The following is a 21,235-nucleotide window of genomic DNA, read 5'->3' as shown; positions in this document are numbered from 1 at the left end:
ATCCATCCCACCCATTTTTGATCAAACCCCATTTTTTCCATCAAAGCTCTTAGGAAATTACATTCCACCCTATCATAAGCTTTACTCATGTCCGTGTTAATTGCCATAAATTTCTTTCAGTTGGCCTGGTTGGAACGGAGCGCATGAAATTTTTTTGAGCAATGAGAATATTATCTTTGATTAGCCTTCTTGCCACAAATGCAGATTGGGTCTAGGAAATTAGTTCCGGTAAAAACCTCTTGAGTCGTAAACTCAAAATTTTTGAGATCACCTTATAAATCACGTTACACACGTTAATAGGGCGAAATTTCGACATTTCACGAGGTCGTTCTCCTTTCGGGATTAAACATATATTTGTTTCATTTAGCTTACCATCAAAAATTCCAGAGCTAAAGAAGTTCTTCACCATCTTAGTGAGATCGCCTTTTATGGGTTCCCAAATTTTTTGGAAGAATAGAGCAATCATCCCATCCGGTCGTGGAGCCTTTCCCGGATTCAGGGAGAACAAAGCTCGTTTGACCTCCTCTTCTGAGATTTCTTTCGTGAGATGCTCGTTCATAGCAGGTGTGACTAGTGTAGGTATGTCCTTAATGGCCAGCGTAGGGTCGCTCGCATTCGAGGATGAAAAGAGAGTGTCGAAATACTCCACCACTACTTTTTCTATTTTTTCTTCTGTATCAACCCAGACTCCAAGTTGATTAAGGATGTCGGTGATCTTGTTCCTTGCCCTCCTTTGTTTTGTGGAAGTGTGGAAGAATTTTGTATTTTTATCTCCTTCTGCAAGCCAAAGTTCTCTGCTTTTTTGGTGCCAATATGCTTCCTCTTCCGTATAAGCTTCGCAGAGCCGCCATTTTAGGTTGAGGAGAGTTTCTGACGATGCTTGATCGTCTCCATAGGTCTCATCAATCTTTTCTTGAAGTTCCTTAATAAGCTTTTCTGAGTTTGTTTGATTATTTTTCTTCCAAATGGAGATTGCTCTTTACAATTTTGGCTTTTTTTATGATGGATCGTTCGATAGAATTGTCGTCCCCTCCCCATCCATCAAACACCGCCTCTTTGAGGCTGGCTTGTTTATCCAACGCTTGTCAAACATAAACCTTCTCAAAAACTTTTTTGGACGTGAAAGAATAGATGCAAGGAGGGGACGATGGTCCAAACCCCACATCTTCATATACTCCACATTAGTGTGGGAAAATATATTGTGCCACTCTTCATTTCTCATGGCTCTATTCAAGCGACACCGAATCTTACCATTTGACCATTGACCAATCCATGAAAATTGGTTTCTTTGGTAAGGGAAATCAATGAGACCACATGAATCAATCATAGCACGGAAAGGTAGAAAGGAGGCTTCCGATCTTTTTTTTCTCCCTCTTTTTTTGTGGTTCCCTGTTATTTCGTTGAAATCTCCAATAATAAACCAAGGCTCGGACCTCGCAACTCAAGAACGCATTAGTCTATCCCACACATAATCGTGATTTGCTGGGACAGGGTCACAATAAATAAATGACATATAGACCCGATTTCCATTAATAATAGTTTCGATGTCGATTAACCCGTCATCTAATAACAAAAACTTTACTGGGAAATCATTTGAATACAATAAAGCTAAACCGCTGCTAGTGCCCTCAGGCTCGACGATTTGAAGGTTATCAAAACCTAAATCCGCTTGCACGTCTTGGAGATAAAACTTGTCGTTTTTGGTTTCTGACAGAAAAAAAAAAATTTGGCGAGTATATCTGACACATCTCATGCAGTCGACAACGAGTTAATTTGGCTCCCACCCCTTGACAATTCCATGTTATTGTCCTCATTTATTTTTTCCGGAGGGAGAATAAAACCCCACCGTACTAACTTTGAGACAATTGATTATGAGCTCTAGCAATGGCACCATAAGTAAGTAATGTTGCAAGAGTAAGCATTCCTTAAAGGAAGATTTTTAAAATGATCTCTCATTTGATGAGGAAATTATTACAAATTGGCCAATGATATGGGGCTTTGTCCTCATCTTCTCTACTAAACCATCATTATCCCACACCAAATAATTTGCAGTAGAGGCCCACCAAAAAGAAACAGCTTGGAATTTTTGGAGACAATCTGACACCGAACCACGTCCAAGCTTCTCTTTTCTAACTAATTTAGAGAGATGCAGCGATATGAGCATCAGTTTATCATTCGGTTTTCTCCATGAGGATGTGTCTAAGGTTGGAGCCCTTCGATCCACCAACTGGCTCCAGATGTTCGGCCGCTGAGTAAGGTGAGACAAAATCAGCTGCGTTAACAAAGGTTTCATCGCCGACTCCAGATCTGGCCTTGTTAAAAAGATTGACGTTCTAAATGGTTGTTTCACCGGTGAATAGCTCACCAGATCGAGGTTTATCTTCAAAAGAGGCATGGGCCAGCGGTTGGAACGAGGTCGATGACATCTCTTCCCACCAAGTGAGACATAAATTGAGAAGGATCTGACCGGTTAAGACATAACGGGGTGAAGAGTCCATTCCGCTGATAGGGACCAAAGGTAGATAGGCGGAGGTAGTCCCCATTTGGGAAGTTTCAGAATCTCCTTCACAACTGTGAGAAAGTCCTTCGATCTAAGACTGGAGAGTGGTCTCACAAAACATGACGGACTTGCATTGGATAACCGGCAGAGAGAGAGTGCAGAGTAAGGAAAGATCTCACAAGAAACCATGGTGGAAACAAAGTGGAAGTAAGAGTAGCCTACAGGATTCGTTGAGTCTTTTTCATTACATATGCCTAGTTCCTTCCATGAATAGAGAGGTGAGGTTGTCCTTGAGCCAAAGACCAATAACTGAAGAGGATGACTTAGCATTTAGCTAGATAAACATCTGTAGGGCTTAGCATAATGCTAGAGTGATTCTTCTGCTTCGTAAGGCTGAGAGGAGAGATAATCAGCACTGATAGAAGTTGTACTTGGAGAAAGAGAGGGAAAATAAATTGTAGATCTAGGCCAAAATAACAAAGGTCTGGTGAAAAACATAGAATAGATACGGAGAGAAGGACGAGAGGGGCTCAGATCTGTTGTCAGAGATCTAGAACATCACTTCGTCTCCGTCCAAACAGAGCACCGCGGATGACCAATTATATATATGTTATAACCATATCCACCACGTGGAATTTCTGATCCAATTCTTGAAAGACACTTTATTCCCTTTGAAGATGTCGATTGTGATGGGTTCAAGGGAGTGCCAAGAAGAGATTTTTGCAGTCCAAGCATTTGACATTGTGGAGAAACAAAAGTGAATGTTTGATATATAAGTATTTGAAAATTAGCTGATGCAGATCTCATTGCAAACACATTGTGTGTGACAAGTACTATTTAAATTATATGGTTTAGTTGTTTTATCTTCATAACCTGGCATTCACTTCATTGACTTCCAAATTTGGATCTTCCGAGGGTGCTTTGGTTCCAGGGGCGGACCTAGAAACATATATTACTGGGTGCAGATTGCTCTTAGGTAGAGTCGAACACTCCTCCTATGACAATTTCTGGGGTAAACTCTAACCAGTTTGCCAGTTTTCTTACTTTGACTAACGTAAAACTTTTAGGTATTTGTATACTTACTGGGGGAACTGCCACCACCAACCTCAAACGTAGGTCCACCACTGTTTGGTTCTCCAGTCCAGTGATCCATAGTTTCCAGATAAAAAAATCTGTTGTAATCGTCTTCTATTTCTAGCATTCAACAGCTGATTCCGACATTTAAATGAGAGAACGGTGAGAAACATTTATACTCTCTTACAAAAAACATTTTAAATAGGAATGTATAAATTAGAACACTTTTTCTTTTTATTTTTATTTTTTAAATTTTTTTAATTTAATATTTAATTATATTCAAAAAAATATAAACATTTTTACATTGTTAGAGCAAAACATTTCCTTGACAAGCTTCTTTCTCAGACTAGCAAGTGATCCTAGCTCAAAGTTCAAACATATGTTATGTGCCGTATAGTTTAATTTTGAACATTAGCAACTAAAGCTAATTGGCCTAGACGGCTACAGTTAAATTTCTTTTTTGTTAACGGCTACAATTTAATTAATAAATATTAAATAGTAGAGGGAGACAATATGATAAACACACAACCTTGAATTTCTCTTTATTGATATTGACATACCCGAATTACAAGGGCAGACAGAAATCTAGCTTGATCTCATGATCCAAAGCTAGCCAAAGAGGCTCGTAGGTCTCTAACAAACTTCTACACTCGTAGATCAGTTTTCTTGTTGTTTGAACTTTTGCTCAAACTAAAATCTTAGAGTGGGGCTCAAAGTCATGTAGAGGCAGGAATGACTGCTCCAAATTTTCTAAGGGGATTATAAAAACCCTCCTTAATATGTTCTTAACTACTTTAATCAATGGCCACACCAAGAAGACAACTGCAATTTCCATCAAGGAGAAGACCCTTAACGGTTTATTTCTTGTCGTCGAACCTTCTTGTGCATCCCTCTACAGTAGTCCACCAGGATCTTTACGTCATAGAGTTAGATCTTCTTTATTATGTTATCAATACGACTCCAAGCTTGGATGGAAGAGATCATGCGATCGTGCTAAACGCCTCCTTTTCTCGCGGGCTCTTTGCTTGAATTTTCCACTTGCCCATAATAGAAATCCTCCATTTTTCATTTGGTAGAGAGAGGTTGTTTTTCAAGACTGAGTGGAAAAAGGTGATGCAAGACAGTGTTCTTCGTTGTCACGATAGCATTCTCCGAGCCTTTTGTTCTACGTCATCACAAGCTCCATCCTTTCTGATAACATTATTATTTTACCCATTTTAGCTATAGTTTTAGTATGCATTTAGGAAGAGTTTGATATGATTTCAATGCTTTAATGTCTATTATCAAGTATTTTAGGTTTCAAGAAGGTTTTACAGGTTTTATAGCAAAAAGGACCAAAAGACAAGGAAAATACGTTTTAGGAAAGTTTCAGAGTTCTACAGTACGGGCCCCTTTTGAAGACCTTCCACAACTCAAAATATATCATGCTTGGTGTCTATGGAAATCTGGAAGAGTCATTTTTCTCCTCGAAGTGGAATCAAGTCAAGCCATTCAATTATCCGGAAGTTATGCCTGATTTACCGAGACGTGTTATAAACCTACGAGAAGAGAAGCAACCAGCCGATGGGCTTTCATTCAAGGCCTGACCAGCGACCATCACCACAGCCCAGTCCAAGCCTCCTCCACGGTCCAGAAGCCTCTTTCGCCTCCCCTTTTCCTGCACTTAACAAGAGAAGACGTTTCTACCCTTACAAAACCCTAACCCTAAACAAAACCCTATAAACACTCTTAAGACCTATGTGCTTCCTTTGTGCCTCTAAGTTCTTCATCCACGCCACCAGCAGCCGACCTAGAGACGACCAGAGACTCTTCTACCGCCGTCGAAGCTCGTCCTCTCTCACCTCCTGTTAGAAGCCATCGCCGAAGACACCAAATCTCTACTCTTCCTTATTTCTTTCATACTTACTTTGCTTTTGGGATCAAGTTACTTTTGTGACAAATAGAGAAGTTTACTTTGAACCCCTTTTTGTTTATTGATTCTTTTTGATGCTGTTCTATATAATATCAATGTCGTTTCTTTGCATCATGAGCGAGTAGTTTACTTTGTTGGGTTCTATGGGGTGATTCAAGGGGAATTCATAGGTTCGCTTCAATTAGGTTGTTAGATCTTATTTTCGGTTTTGTATTAGAGTTCTTTTGGGACATCTTTATCTTAATGCTTATGCTTGGATTGATCACCAAGTATTGATCTAGAGAACGGAGCGCTAACCGTGTTATCCTACTTCTCTGAACTAGTGTTATACCGAAGTCTTGCTCGTAACCTGCTTAAGTTGAGTTGCGAAGTTTGGTGAATGTATCGAACTTGTTTAACTAGCTGGTTGACATGCGACGTTGCCTGCGAAAGTTGAGTAACGGAGTGTGAAGACTTTAGACTTTCATTCTATGAGAATAGCGTGTTAGTTCATTAGTGTTTCGTAGTTGAGAACCTAAACCGAAAATTAGTATTTACTTGTTAGATCTTACACTTAATATTGCTTAGAACCATGAAAACCCTAAGATGACTCCCAAAACGCCCAACGCCTTAGTCTTATAATTTTAAACCGCTTTTATTTACATTTTATTTATTTGCAATAGTTATTAGGAAAACCGAAACCCCAATCTCTTCTTTAGTCTTAGTTATAGTTCTTTCCCTTTTAATTCAATTTGTGCTTGCTATTACTCTCTGTGGGATCGATCCTAAAATACTACAATTGATTAACTGTGCACTTTCAGTCGTCTTGTAGTCTTTTCAGGTAAAAGATTTGGAGTGAAATTCTACACACATCAAAGCTTTTTGGCGCCGTTGCAGGGGAGTAACTAGCTGCCCATTGAATTTGATAAGAACTCTCGTCTAAGGTACTTTGAATTTTTCTTTTGAATTTTTCTTTTGAATTTTTCAATTTTAATTTTAAGTTTCTTGTTTTTCGATAACCTCTATTTTCCCTTTTAGTTTCTGTTTTTGGATTTTGTAGTGCATGACTAGGAGTCAACCCTCCGGAACCGTAGCTCCAATTCAAGACATTGATCGACTAGAACGTGAAATCAGAAAACTTCAAAGACAACAACTCATGGCCGAAGAAAGGAACCAGGACCAAGGTTTCCTTAACCTCGACCAACCGCTGATACCTCTTGCCCTCAACGAGCAAGGAGAACCGATTCTTGCACAAGGTGGCAATCCCAACCTTGTAGCCGCTGATCCGCAACTCGACCCTGAAGTTGGCCGAGACAACCTACAAGCTCCTCGTGATGCTAATCCTCTAGGCATGGGAGACAACCTCGATGCTCCTCCTCACCAGCCTGCTCTCATCCCTAATCCACCACTACCTCAAGTTGGCGGAAGACAACCTGCTTATGTGCACCCTCTGAGACGTGCTGCACCCAACCGATTATGATGCTCCCAGCCAATTCGTTCAAGACCGTGCTGCTATTTGTATCACTCATCCTCCAAGACGTGACTACGAGATTAAAACTCAAATTATTGGTTTGGTGAAACAAAATCAGTTCCATGGCCTTACTACCGAACATCCGATGGACCACATTGATCTTTTTGAAGAAATCTCCTCTACAACAAGAACTAATGGAATCCCCGAAGATTATTTGATGTGTAAGCTTTTTCCTTTCTCTCTAGCCGACAAGGCTCATAGATAGTTAAAGCCTTTACCTCCTGGATCGATTACTAGTTGGGAAGGATGCAAGTCAGCCTTTCTTAGCCACTTCTATACCAAGTCGAGATCCAACTCTCTTCGCAACAAGCTGCAAAGTTTTCAACAAGGACCGGTCAAATCTTTTTATGAAGCATGGAACGTTTCAAGGACTATGAACGTGACTGCCCTCATCATGGTTTTGCTCAAGGTAACCTCTTAAGTACCTTCTATAGAGGATTACACCCTAAGTATCAACTATCACTCGACACGGCCAGCAATGGAGATTTTACTACGAAGACCGTTCAAGAAGGACGAGCTCTCATCGACAACCTTGCTGCAAGTAGTAGCAACACTTGCACCAATTTAGCAATTCCGACTCTAAGGAGATTGCTGACCTCAAGAACATGATGAACCAACTTCTTAGGAACCAACAACGTGGAGTAAACTCTTGTGAGACTATTAACAATGGGAACATGGAGCCTTTTCAAGAAGATTCTTATGACCAAGAAGAAGAAGTCAACTATGTTGGTGCTCAAGGATACTACCAAAACCGAGGGTACAACAACAACTTCAACAACAATTTTAGAAANATCCGATGGACCACATTGATCTCTTTGAAGAAATCTGCTCTACAACAAGAACCAATGGAATTCCCGAAGATTACTTGAAGTGTAAGCTTTTTCCTTTCTCTCTAGCCGACAAGGCTCATAGATGGTTAAAGTCTTTACCTCCTGGATCGATTACTAGCTGGGAAGAATGCAAGTCAGCCTTTCTTAGCCACTTCTACACCAAGTCTAGATCCAACTCTCTTCGCAACAAGCTGTAAAGTTTTCAACAAGGACCGATCGAAATTTTTTATGAAGCATGGGAACGTTTCAAGGACTATGAACGTGACTGCCCCATCATGGTTTTGCTCAAGGTAACCTCTTAAGTACCTTCTATAGAGGATTACACCCTAAGTATCAACTATCACTCGACAACCTTTCTGCAAGTAGTAGCAACACTTGCACCAATTTTGATAGAACCATCTGTTCTAGCAATTCCGACTCTAAGGAGATTGCTGACCTCAAGAACATGATGAACCAACTTCTTAGGAACCAACAACGTGGAGTAAACTCTTGTGAGACTATTAACAATGGGAACATGGAGCCTTTTCAAGAAGATTCTTATGACCAAGAAGAAGAAGTCAACTATGTTGGTGCTCAAGGATACTACCAAAACCGAGGGTACAACAACAACTTCAACAACAATTTTAGAAACACTTCTAACCTTTCTTATAGGAACCCAAATGTGGAGAATCCCCAAGATCAGAATTATCCTCAGCAAGCTAACCGCTTTCAAGGCAACAACTTTGGTGGAAACAACAACAACAACTTTCTGCCGCGACCCCAATTCAACATAAAAAGCCGCCTTTCCAATCCTGACCAGCCCAGGCGCCTACCTCTCAAGTCGATGCCAACGTCGACATTAAGATGCAAGAACTCCTTGTTGATTTTCAAAATCAATCAAGAGAGATCAACTGAAGGATGGACAACATCTATACCGAACTGAATGGGAAGTTTGAAAGCTTTTCTATCCATGTCAAGAAGCTTGAAACTCAAGTTTCTCAAACCGCTAATGCTGTTCCACGCCAAGTTGGTGTACTTCCGGGAAAACCCGAAGAGAATCCTAAAGGATATTGAAATGCTATTTCAGTCGTACCAGCCTTCACTTACCGTGACGCCAAGCCTATAGTACCACTCTTTGACTCTTATGAAGATGTTATTCGTATAACATGTCCATTTGATGAAGAAACCGCTAGCCACTACCCCTTAAGGAGAATACCTAAAGCTGAAGACCCTGGACGTTTTGTTTGCTCATGCTCCATAACAGGCATTGAATTCTCTAACTCTCTTTGTGATTCTGGTGCTAATGTTAATGTTATGTCAAGAAGTGTAGCCGATACACTAGGATTGCGAGACATATCTCCATCCGACCTCAGTTTAGTCTGTAGAGACTCATCACAAAAGGTTCCCGACGGATTTGTTCGAGACCTACAACTTGTAGTAGGAGAATGCATAGTTCCTACAGATTTTCACATCCTCGGTATGGAAGACAAGACAGAGAGACCATTGATTTTAGGAAGACCATTCCTAGCTACTGTTGGAGCTATCATAGACCACAAGTTAAAGAGGACAACATTTGCTAACATCAACAAGAAGAAGTCATATCCGACTATCTCCAAGCCGAAGCCATGGCAACCTGCTCATTACATGAAGAGCCGATGGATACTAACATAGATAAGATGAATCAATTCGACCATTCTGCATCTACAAGTACCAACAACCTGATACCTAAGCCACCTAAACCGCCTAAGCCACCACAAATTTCCTAGATCAAGATCATAGTTCCTCCTGAGCTAAGCAATGAAAGCAAGGAACAGATCCAAGAGATGATAAGGCATACTAAGGAAGTTCTTCTTCATGCAAAAGTTTTTGAAACTTCTGCAAAAGGACAACTTGTTATTGAAGCTGGAGCAGACTATCAAGATATCAAAGGAGCCGAAGGAGCATTGATTCCCGAAGCTGACCTTTCTCAAGCCTAACTTGGCTACCACCGTCGAGCCAACGACGTTAAACAAGTGCGCTTCTTGGGAGGCAACCCAAGCTAGTAAGTATTTATTTTTAGGATTTATTTTTTTTTTTACTTTTAATATTTTTACATTTTAGTTTCAGGTTTATAAAAAAAAAAAAACACAAAAAAAAATAGAAAATAGAAAAGCCAAAAAGAAGGAATAAGAAGGTCCATGGATTGGCAACACACCATGACTAGTGGCAAGAACCACCTACTGACCGGCCATGTTCAACTTGACCGATGTATGCCAAAGGCGACGGATCATCACCATCCTTGAGTGACCGATGCCGAGAGTCCCCACCAGCCGTACCACTTGTAGCCGATGCCATGTCCCGTGTACCATGACCGTACCTGCTGCTTACGTCCGCGACCATTCATCTTTGTGCCGCGAGACAACTCCAAACCACCACCATCCTCACCACCTACCATCACCATTCTTTTACTTAGGTATGTTTTTATTATTTTTATTTCTCATTATTATTAATGGTTTTAGGTTTTTGTTTCAAGGAGGATGCATTTAGAGATATATCAAACATAATTCGAATGAACTTAGCCTAGTTCATATTCGATGTCAAGCAACCAAAGGAAGTATAAACGGTTAGTCACCACATTTTCATTCCACAGCCGAACTCTAAGACAATTTTTGGGCAACCATAAAACGTCTAAGAGTCGACAAACATCATTCCATCAAGGTGACATTGTTCTTAAACCCTACACTTCTCCTTATGATTTTTAATCCTCATCTCTTTCTTTTTTCCCACCGAGGACGGTGTGATCTAAGTCTGGGGGAAGGATGTTCCATCCTATACTAATGCTACTTTCTATTTTGTTGACTTGAGATCTTTTTACACTTTTTACATCAATAATTTTGACATTTTATCGAGTCACATTTTTTTTTTTAATTTAGTCAAAACTATTAGGGGATTATGATTTGGATTAACACCCTTATGATTCTTGATTATGCTTGACAACAGAACCAAAGTTTGGACAGACTGTGAGCCGACTCAACAATCCCCAAAGTCCCTATTCGATGGATATTCAGATGATCTAACGTTGTCTCTAATTTTTATAGGACCTAAACCNAAGAAAAAAAAAAGAGAATAAAAGATGAGATGATTTTGATCAGTTTAGAGAGGTAGGTAAATTACCTGTGACCTCATTATTCTACTCTTGAGTCAAATGATCACACAAAGCTTGGAAGCGAGGGGTAGGTAAATTACTGATGACTACAATATTCGCCTACACCTTTGATTAAAAAAAAAAAGAGAGAAAAAGTGAGAAAGGGGAGAGGAAATGAATCATATGAAGAAAGTCTTGGCTTTAAGAGAGTCTACAAGCCATTAATCAATTTTCCCTTGGTAAGATTTCACTTTTTATTATTGCTTTAATTTATGTAAAGAGATGACAATGGAGATTCTGGAGACTCTAAAGAATTGTACGATCAAGGATAGTTGATGATTTTCATGGTGGATTACAAATAGAAGTTCCTAATGTCAAGGCGATGAAGAGTGCAAAGAAAATATCCCCAAAGATAAGTGAATTCCCATTATTTTCAAAACCTCTTTTCCAGGACTCATTCTGATTATTTGCTTGAGGACAAGTGACAAGCAAAATCTAAGTCTGAGGGAGTTGATAACATCATTATTTTATCCATTTTAGCTATAGTTTTAGTATGCATTTAGGAAGAATTTGATATGATTTCAATGCTTTAATGTCTATTATCAAGTATTTTAGGTTTCAAGAAGGTTTTACAGGTTTTATAGCAAAAAGGACCAAAAGACAAGTAGAATACGTTTTAGGAAAGTTTCAGAGCTTTACAGTACGGGCCACTTTTGAAGACCTTCCACAACTCAAAATATATCATGCTTGGTGTCTATGGAAATCTGCAAGAGTCATTTTTCTCCTCGAAGTGGAATCAAGTCAAGCCATTCAATTATCCGGAAGTTATGCCTGATTTACCGAGACGTGTTATAAACCGACGAGAAGAGAAGCAATCAGCCGATGGGCATTCATTCAAGGCCTGACCAGCGACCATCACCACGGCCCAGTCCAAGCCTCCTCCACGGTCCAGAAGCCTCTTTCGCCACCCCTTGTCCTGCACTTAATAAGAGAAGACGTTTCTACCCTTATAAAACCCTAACCCTAAACAAAACCCTATAAATACTCTTAAGACCTATGTGCTTCCTTTGTGCCTCTAATTTCTTCATCCACGCCACCAGAAGCCGACCTAGAGTTGACCAGAGACTCTTCTACCACCGTCGAAGCTCGTCCTCTCTCATCTCCTCTTAGAAGCCATCGCCGAAGACACCAAATCTCTACTCTTCCTTATTTCTTTCATACTTACTTTGCTTTTGGGATCAAGTTACTTTTGTGACAAATAGAGAAGTTTACTTTGAACCCCTTTTTGTTTATTGATTCGTTTTTGATGCTGTTCTATATAATATCAATGTCATTTCTTTGCATCATGAACGAGTAGTTTACTTTGTTGGGTTCTATGTGGTGATTCAAGGGGAATTCATAGGTTCGCTTCAATTAGGTTGTTAGATCTTATTTTCGGTTTTGTATTAGAGTTCTTTTGGGACATCTTTATCTTAATGCTTATGCTTGGATTGATCACCAAGTATTGATCTAAAGAACGGAGCGCTAACCGTGTTATCCTACTTCTCCGAACTAGTGTTATACCGAAGCCTTGCTCGTAACCTGCGTAAGTTGAGTTGCGAAGTTTGGTGAATGTATCGAACTTGTTTAACTAGCTTGTTGACATGCGACGTTGCCTGCGAAAGTTGAGTAACGGAGTGTAAAGACTTTAGACTTTCATTCTATGAGAATAGCTTGTTAGTTCATTAGTGCTTCATAGTTGAGAACCTAAACCAAAAAAATAGTATTTACTTGTTAGATCTTACACTTAATATTGCTTAGAACCATGAAAACCCTAAGATGACTCCCAAAATGCCCAACGCCTTAGTCTTATAGTTTTAAACCGCTTTTATTTACATTTTATTTATTTGCAATAGTTATTAGGAAAACCGAAACCCTAATCTCTTCTTTAGTCTTAGCCATAGTTCTTTCCCTTTTAATTCAATTTGTGCTTGCTATTACTCTCTGTGGGATCGATCCTAAAATACTACAATTGATTAAACTGTACACTTTCAGTTGTCATGTAGTCTTTTCAGGTAGAAAATTTGGAGTGAAATTCTACACACATCACTTTCCATCGACTCAAATGATTCCCCTCATGATAGTGAATAGAAATGCTCCATAGGATGGAATTTGGATTTCTGAAGAGCGAACTCAACACTTAGATTCCATTGTAATGAACTCTGCTAATGGTACCATGCTATGGTTTTCATAACCATCTCTCTTTAGCTCCTTATCGTCTGCATCTTGATCTCCTCTTCAATCTTTGGTAGTCTCCTTGGGCATCTCATAAGATATATGAGTTGTACGGATTTGCACATTTGGAGAAATGGAATTCAAATGTGCTAGCTGCGCTCCTTGATTGCTTCATGCACTCAAAAACTCCAAACAAGCAAAACCAATACTATAACTCTCACCTAAATTTACGTGGGAGGTTTCAATGTGGATTATATATTTAGATGATTCCATGATTTCCATATTGGAACACCTTGATTGTGCTCCAAACTATCACCACTATAACTTAGATTGTAAAAGAAGTTTTGCCTTCGCAACAACTTGAATCTGCTTTGGTTTGCCATGGTAGTGACATAAAACATACTTTTGGTTCGACATTGTACCATCCTAGATCGATCGTCTTCATTGCAATGATTTAAAATAATTCTTAAGCATCATCAAGCATTGAACATCAACAAGCTTATCTTCACTAACAAACACCATCAAATATACGCAACTTAAAGCTTTTCAAAAGCATCAAAAATTAAGATGAATTAAGGTATAGCTTAAGAAAATTGAACATTTTTCCTCTAAATGAGCTCTCAATTTCGTGTTATTAAGAAGATTCCCATTGTGAGCAACACCAACACAACCAAATCGATGACCACCGACGAAGGGCTGAACATTCTTAAGAATGGAAGAACCAGCGGTGGAGTACCTGAAATAACCAATGGCGATGTCTCTTGGTAACTGGTCGAGCTTGGACTCGCTAAAAACCTCAAAGACCAAACCAACACCTGTGATGGTCTGAAGAAGAGTTTATTTTTGCTAGCAGAATCAAGGGAGAAGAAGAGGAGATAAATGTTTGTGATTGCTAAAAGGAAAAAGGATTAGCCGATTATGGAATTAAGATTAAGATACATGTCTCCTTTATATAGTTGTAACATCCGCAAACCAAATAGTAGGTTTTGGGGGTGGGTGTCGATCGACACCAAGGAGAGTGTCGAGGATAACATTATAGATCAGTGGCTTGTCGATCACAGCAAAGCGCGTGTACATTGCCGTCCCTCCAACAAAGATAAGGAGGTCGATCATGCCGCTAATCTTGATGTCACTCTCGCTAATCTCCATCTGTGCCAGTACGTTCCTCAAAATGATTTTCCCCGAGCATCCAGTGTTGATGTTCCCCGAGCTTCCAGTGTTGACGTGTATCCTTTTGACTTGGCTTTCGCTGATTAGGAGTTCAATGACCAGCAAGTCATTGTATGATAGATCGAGTTCCTCCAAATCGATTTTTCCAAAATATATCGTCGTATCCAAAGAAGTGGTCTTTGCTGGCCAAGACCTTGTCATCTCAGCCTTCTTCGTATAATCTTTGATTGAAAGAACTGAATCGTTGCATGCCGTCAAGCCTCCTGTAATCATGTTAATTCGTCGTCTTAGTGCTGGTGCAGGCTGCTCTGGTTAAGGATCGGTGCTAGGTTGTTTTTCTAGTTCGTCCACGTGTGCTTCTTCTTGCTCGTCGTCCATTTGATCGTCGTGCTGCCCCTCATCTTTTATGAACTTTCGAGTGACATTCTTGGCTCATCGATTCTGACTTCCCATTCCTGACCCGGTTGGCTTGCTTCTGTTTGACTCAATAGTTATTCCACCTTTCTTGTACTTAGCCATTAAGAGCGCTTGTAGATAAGGACACTCTTCAGTTGCGTGTGTGTTACTCTTATGATATTTGCAATACTTGGCCGAGCTACCCTCAGTGCCCAAGGCATGTACGATCTTGGTTGCGATTGAAGTGTTTATATGGCTGGACATATTTATTTTTGGTCCCGAGGCTAAGGGCTCCTTCGGTACCGCGCTCTTGTTGTTGCCTGCTTTTTTGCGAGGACTACTTTCTCTTCTTCAACTTTAATATGTTATAACGCTCTGCACAACGCATCCGCCAGTGTCTCGACATTTGAGAAGGACAGTTCCTCCTTAAATCAAAATTTGTACCATAACGCATTTTTAAGTGCGATAATTGCCGCTGCGTGTAGTATAGGGACATTCATGAAAATGTCCTTGTAACGTCTATTGAATGACCGAAGTTTATTTCGATGGAATCTAAGTGTTGAGTTCGCTATTAAGAAATCCAAATTCCGTCCAAAGGAGCATTTCTATTCACTATCTCGAGGAGAAGCATTTGAGCCGATGGAAAGGATGGAGCTTCTAATGTTGTAGAACAAAAGGCTTGCAAAATGCTATCGTAACAACGAAGAACACTGCCTCTCATAACCTTTTCTATTCAATCTAAAAAAACAACCTCTCTCCCCCAAATGAAAAATGAATGATTTCTACTACGAGGAAAATCTAACCAAAGAGCCTGCATGATCTCTTCCATCCAAGCTTAGAGTTGTAATGATATCATAATAAAAAAAATGTAACTCTATGATGTAATGATCATGGTGGACTGCTGTAGAGTGATGCAGAAGAAGGTTCGATGGACAAGAACTAAACCGCTAAGGATCTTGTCCTTGATGCAAATTGTCGTGTCTGTCTTGTCATCTTGGTGTGGCCTTTGAGAAAAGTGTAAGTGCAACCTTGATGGACATCATGGTTGTACAAGTTTGCTAGAACAAGGCGCATGATGTTCCTAGTTAAAGGAGTATCCAACAAGGATTAAGTGATGACATGGAATTGGCACAAATTAAAGTGATGACGAAGAGGAGATCTCGGAGTACATATACCCCCATGCTTGATTGACACAATTGATTAAAAACCCACAATCTCCCCCTATTATAGTCACGGGTCTTCATGGATCTTCTAGGTTAGCTGTCATGATCTTGGATACCTCCAAATCTTGAAGAGAATATCCTCCTCTCAACCAGAATGTGCTTAGTGATCTCCTATTCGTCATCACTTTAGTTCGCACCAATTCCACGTCATCAATTAACCCTTGTTGGATACTCCTTTAACTAGGAACAACATGCGCCTTGTTCCAGCAATCTCATACAACCATGATGCCCATAAAGGTTGCACTCAATATCTCCCCCTTTTTTTTTAATTCAATTTGTCATTTCAAGCATACCTGCAGACAAAATATCTTGGACACTCACAATCACACATCATATCATGCCAATAATAACAAGATCCTAAATACGTAAGATGTTAACACTAGCTTCATTTCGAAAACAATCTGTGTCCAAAATTAAACATTACACACGCTAGGTCTCAAAATAAGAATGGGACATAGCTGAAAACACAAAGCCAAAAAACAACTGCTCACTCCCCCTAAACTCTAGAATCCCCCTCAAGAACTACTTTTCTATCATTCAGACACATAATCATCAAAACCCTCTTCATAATAATCAAGCTCAAAGTTCCAACGAGCAAAGGAGGTGTTAGACCCAATCTTCATCAATAGGCTCAGTTTCAGCATCAATGTCATCATCTTTCGGTTCATAACTTTGATCCTCACTATCAGCATTCACTCTATAAGTCTGATTATTTAAAGAGTGAGGGAAAGAACTATAATCTCCCCCTGCTTGATTGACACAATTGATTTAAAAAACCACAACAACACCACATATACTAAAAACAAACAACATAAGATATATGACTAACCTTCAATGCATGTTGCCATATCCAAAAACAGAGAGGATGTGTGTTTCAGGTCCGCAACCAAGGAGTTTCCAAAGACAGTCACCAACTCGGCGTTTAACACCACTTCAACCCCTGCAAATTTTAGGATTGATTTTTTTCGGACGAAGTGATGGTTTTTCATATTGCTCAAGATCATTCTCCCTTTGAAACCGAAGAACCCTATAGATCAAGTTTGGAAAAGGTAGGATATTCTAGATTTGACAAGGGAACCAAGCTGCATGCTCCACTTGATCGTACACTAACATGCCAAAGTTTATAGAATCTTGTTATCTAGTAGATACAGAAGTTTGACACGATCAATGGTGACATTAGAGTTGTTAGTCGAGGGAATTCAATTCAAATAACAGATCAGGTACAACCCAGCGAGCGTCTTACACATCAAAGGCGTCCGCAGATCCTTCCAAGTTACAACTTTTTCTCTAGAAAGACCAAAGCATGTTTGGTGAGTGTGACTCTGTCAGTTTCAGAATTGGATTGCCACTTAATAGCTAGAGTCCTAAAAACTTTGTTGACCATTTGAGGAAAAAAGTCATACATCTTCCGCCGCACATAGACAAAAGACTTTCTCGTCACATTGCTGAAGATGTGAAAATTGGAATAAAATTCCAAAACCACCTCTCTGACATACGGCTCAATATCAACAACAATGTCCATCAGGTGATTTTCCTCTATTACACGCATAACATCAGCAGTTTCACGAGGATACAGGGAACATGCCTTTGATCATTGAATTTTATCATGGACCTCTCTGCGCTGGAAATCTTTGTATCGAGCAATTCCTTAAGAGGTGAGGAAACAGAGATTCATCGGCTGATACGACGACAACCAAATTGACGGATCTCCTGATCCTTCTTTGATTAATGATACCAATCTGCTCTGTTCTGATGCATCATATAGAGACTTACCTCAAGAATTCAAGTAATTCCACAGCAAATCAGGATAAGAATCATTGATTGGGAGTTGAGAAGACTCGGGAGCAGCAGCAGCAGCAGTAACAACAATAGCAGCAGGTGGCGACAGAGAATTGACCGGCAACGGAGAAGAAACAGATGGTGCCGGTGATGGAGAACGCCAAGGAATCTATGGCGGCACCTTCTCAATTGAACTATCAGAATCTCGCAATGTCATTCGATCCACAATTGAGTATTTCAAAGATGCACGGGTTTGCAACATTGTTAGGGTTTTAGAGAATTTGGGAACGTCGCACAAAATTTGCAAAGAAAAAAAAAACAAGACCACCCAAACCCCTTATGCATTCAAAATCATAAACCAGCAAATTATTAAACCACCGTAAACAATGTAAACTCAAAACCACAATTTAGTGCAAACCGGTATTAAATCAGAAATAACCAAGTCCCACATTCAAATATCTGTTAATCAAGACAAAGCATCAATCATGTGAAAAACAAAGAAAGAGCCAAAATAGCAACTTTAGTGAGCAATCCAAAGCTTATTAGAACCGCAAAACTGCACCAATCCCCATCAGTACATTCGAAACCAACCGATCTCCCATAGCGAAGGTGTATGACAAACGAGGAAGGATTGTACAGTCCGCAAAACACTTTACACAAAAACCAATTTAGTAACCACTGATACAACAACACAAGCGTTTTTCCATCTAGAGTACTCTATACACCTACATACTTCAGAGTGCAGGAGAGTCCTCAAATGAGAAAGTGTGACAGACTGTGAAGCAAAGTGCAGGCTAGATTTTGGTTAATAAATGTGCTTCTTACTGCTCCTTTCTGCAATGGGAGGAGGTAAGAGTTTCCTTGCAGTCAACAAAATTGTGCTGATTATGTTCTTCCTTTTTGATGTTCTTCCATTTTGTTGTTTTTTTTTGTGTGTTTTGTGTTTTTTTGATACGTTGACTCCTCTCATGGATTGAACAAGATTTCTGTTTTGTTCTTTCGAGTTAGCGACAAGATTTCTCCTTTGTCCCTCTGACTTTTTGACAAGCACATGCTTCATCTTATGCGGTCAAGTGCTTCTTGCTGCTCCTTTATGCACTCTACTACTTTCTACACATTCTCCACATGTTGCCTGTCACACATGTCACTCACTCAGCAATCCAGAAACCTTCTCGATTGATTTAAGAAGAAAAAAACAAAACACTGTACATCCTCCCCATGTCTAAGCACACACACTCAAAAGGAATATGGTTAGAGTTCACCTACACCCATAGAATTTTGCAAGTGCACATGTTGCGGTCCAAGGGCTTGGTGAAAATATGAGCAAGTTGAAGTTCTATAGATATATACTCAATAATAACTTGTTTTTCTTCAACTAGTTTTCGAACAAAATGATGCCTAATATCAATGTGCTTAGTTCTAGAATGCTGAACAGGATTCTTAGATAGATCTATTGCACTTTTATTATCACATAGACTCAAGAGAGGTGCATGGATATACATACCTTAATCTGATGCCATTTGTCGCATCCATAACAGCTGGGTACAAAAACTTCCAAGAGCACTTTACTTAGACTCCGTTGAGGATAATGAGACACAATTCTGTTTCTTGCTATGCCATGAGATAAGGTTGTTTCCAAGGAAGAAACTTCCATCTGTTGTGCTTTTCCGATCATCTAGAGCACTCCCCTAGTCAGCATCATAGTAACTGACCTGACTTTAATTTGTTTTCTTTGTGTAGTGGAGGCGAGTGGAGACCATAGTTTCTAGTACCTTTCACATATTTTATAATTTGCTTCACTGCAACTAAGTGAGACACCTTTGGATTCGCTTGATAGCGTGCACATAGTCCAAAACTGAAACATAGGTCTGGACGAGTAGCAGTTAGATAAAGTAAGCTTCCAATCATACATCGATACTGCGTAGCATCAACCATATGATCTGATTCATCCTTAGATAACGATGTTGATGTGCTCAAGGGTGTTCTAGCAGCCTTGCTGGAACACATTCCAAACCGTTTTATCATATTAAAAGCATAGGTACTCTGGGATATGGTGATTCCTGAATTAGTTAGACAGACTTTCAACCCCAAGAAATACTAGACTTCCCCTACCATACTCATCTTGAACTCAAATGTCATAGTCTTGACAAATTATTTGACTAGCTCATCGGACGTCCCTCCAAAAACTATATCATCAACATATATTTGTATGATGATCAGACCCTTGTCATCGTTTTTGATAAATAGTGTTTTGTCAACACTTCCTCTCACGTAGTGAGACGCTCATACCATGCACGTGGTGCCTGTTTTAGACCATACAGAGCTTTATCATGTTTATAGACATGATTAGGGAAATCAAGACTCTCAAATCCCTTAGGTTTCTCCACGTAGATCTCTTCTTAAATGAATCCATTCAAGAAGGAACTTTTGACATCCATCTAATAGAGTTTGAACTTCATATCACAGGCAATACCAAGTAAGAAACGAATGCACTGCAACCTTGCTAATGGAGCAAAAGTTTCATCGAAGTTAACACCTTCAACCTGTATGTATCCCTGTGCAACTAGTCGAGCTTTGTTCCTTGTGATATTTCCCTCTTCATCACTCTTGTTTTTGAAAATCTATTTCGTTATTATATTGACATCCGGAGGACGAGGTACAAGTTTCCAAACTTCTTGACGAACAAAGTCTTCTAACTCTTCCTGCATAGCAAGAGTCCAAAAATGATCCTCTATAGCTTCTTTAACATTCTTGGTTCGAACAAGGACAAAAAACAAGTGAACATAACCAGATCGAAGCAAGCAAACGAGGCCATCATTTTGTAGTCCTTTTTAACCCTCTAGTTTTTCTATCACCATCAATGTCTCCAATCACATCTTTTGTCGAGTGATTCTTGTGTATTTGCAATGGACGAGTCTCATCCTTTGATTCGTCATCTGTGTCAACATCATCTTGTTGTTTGTGAGTAGCATCAGCAGTCTGTTCTTTAATTCTCAGATTCTCACTCAAAACTTGACTGACAGTTTCTGGCAGAACATGAACAACTGGAATGCTTCCATCATCAAAGAAAACATTCATTGATTCTTCAATTCTCAGCCTCTTTTTATTCCAAACCCGATAAGTAGTACTGTTCGGAGAGTAGCCTAAGAAAAAACCTTCTTCACTTCGAGAATCGAACTTTCCAAGTTGACCCTTGTCATTTAGAATGTAGCAAACACATCTAAAGAATATAAAATAGCTGAGGTTTGGCTTCTTCCCTTTCAATATCTCATAAGTAGTTTTGTCATAATCTATTCTCATATACATTATGTTGATCACATAGCAAGCAGTATTTCCATCTATCGATGGTTGACAACCCGTGTTGTCTACCGATTGTGGAAAGACCGGTTAATCCAACTTGGTCGATGGTGGACAACCTGCAATGTCTACCAATTGTGGACGGAATGGTGAATCCAACCTTGCAATAGGGAGTAGTTGAGATACTGTTAGTAATGGACCAAACAGATATGATCCATCCAACGAAG

The 21,235-nt window shown here is 39.6% G+C and overlaps 1 protein-coding gene across 1 annotated transcript; it reads left to right on the top strand.

Annotated features, from left to right (window-relative positions):
* On the top strand, positions 7,663 to 8,748 carry LOC104720448 (putative uncharacterized protein DDB_G0286901). The gene is made up of 3 exons (XM_010438353.1): positions 7,663 to 7,753; positions 7,893 to 8,019; positions 8,142 to 8,748. The coding sequence occupies exons 1-3, from the start codon at positions 7,663 to 7,665 to the stop codon at positions 8,746 to 8,748; spliced, it is 825 nt and encodes a 274-aa protein (XP_010436655.1).

The sequence above is a fragment of the Camelina sativa genome, chromosome 10, assembly GCF_000633955.1.
Source record: "Camelina sativa cultivar DH55 chromosome 10, Cs, whole genome shotgun sequence".
Classification (NCBI taxonomy): Eukaryota; Viridiplantae; Streptophyta; class Magnoliopsida; order Brassicales; family Brassicaceae; genus Camelina; species Camelina sativa.
This window is presented reverse-complemented; position numbering and strand designations above follow the sequence as displayed.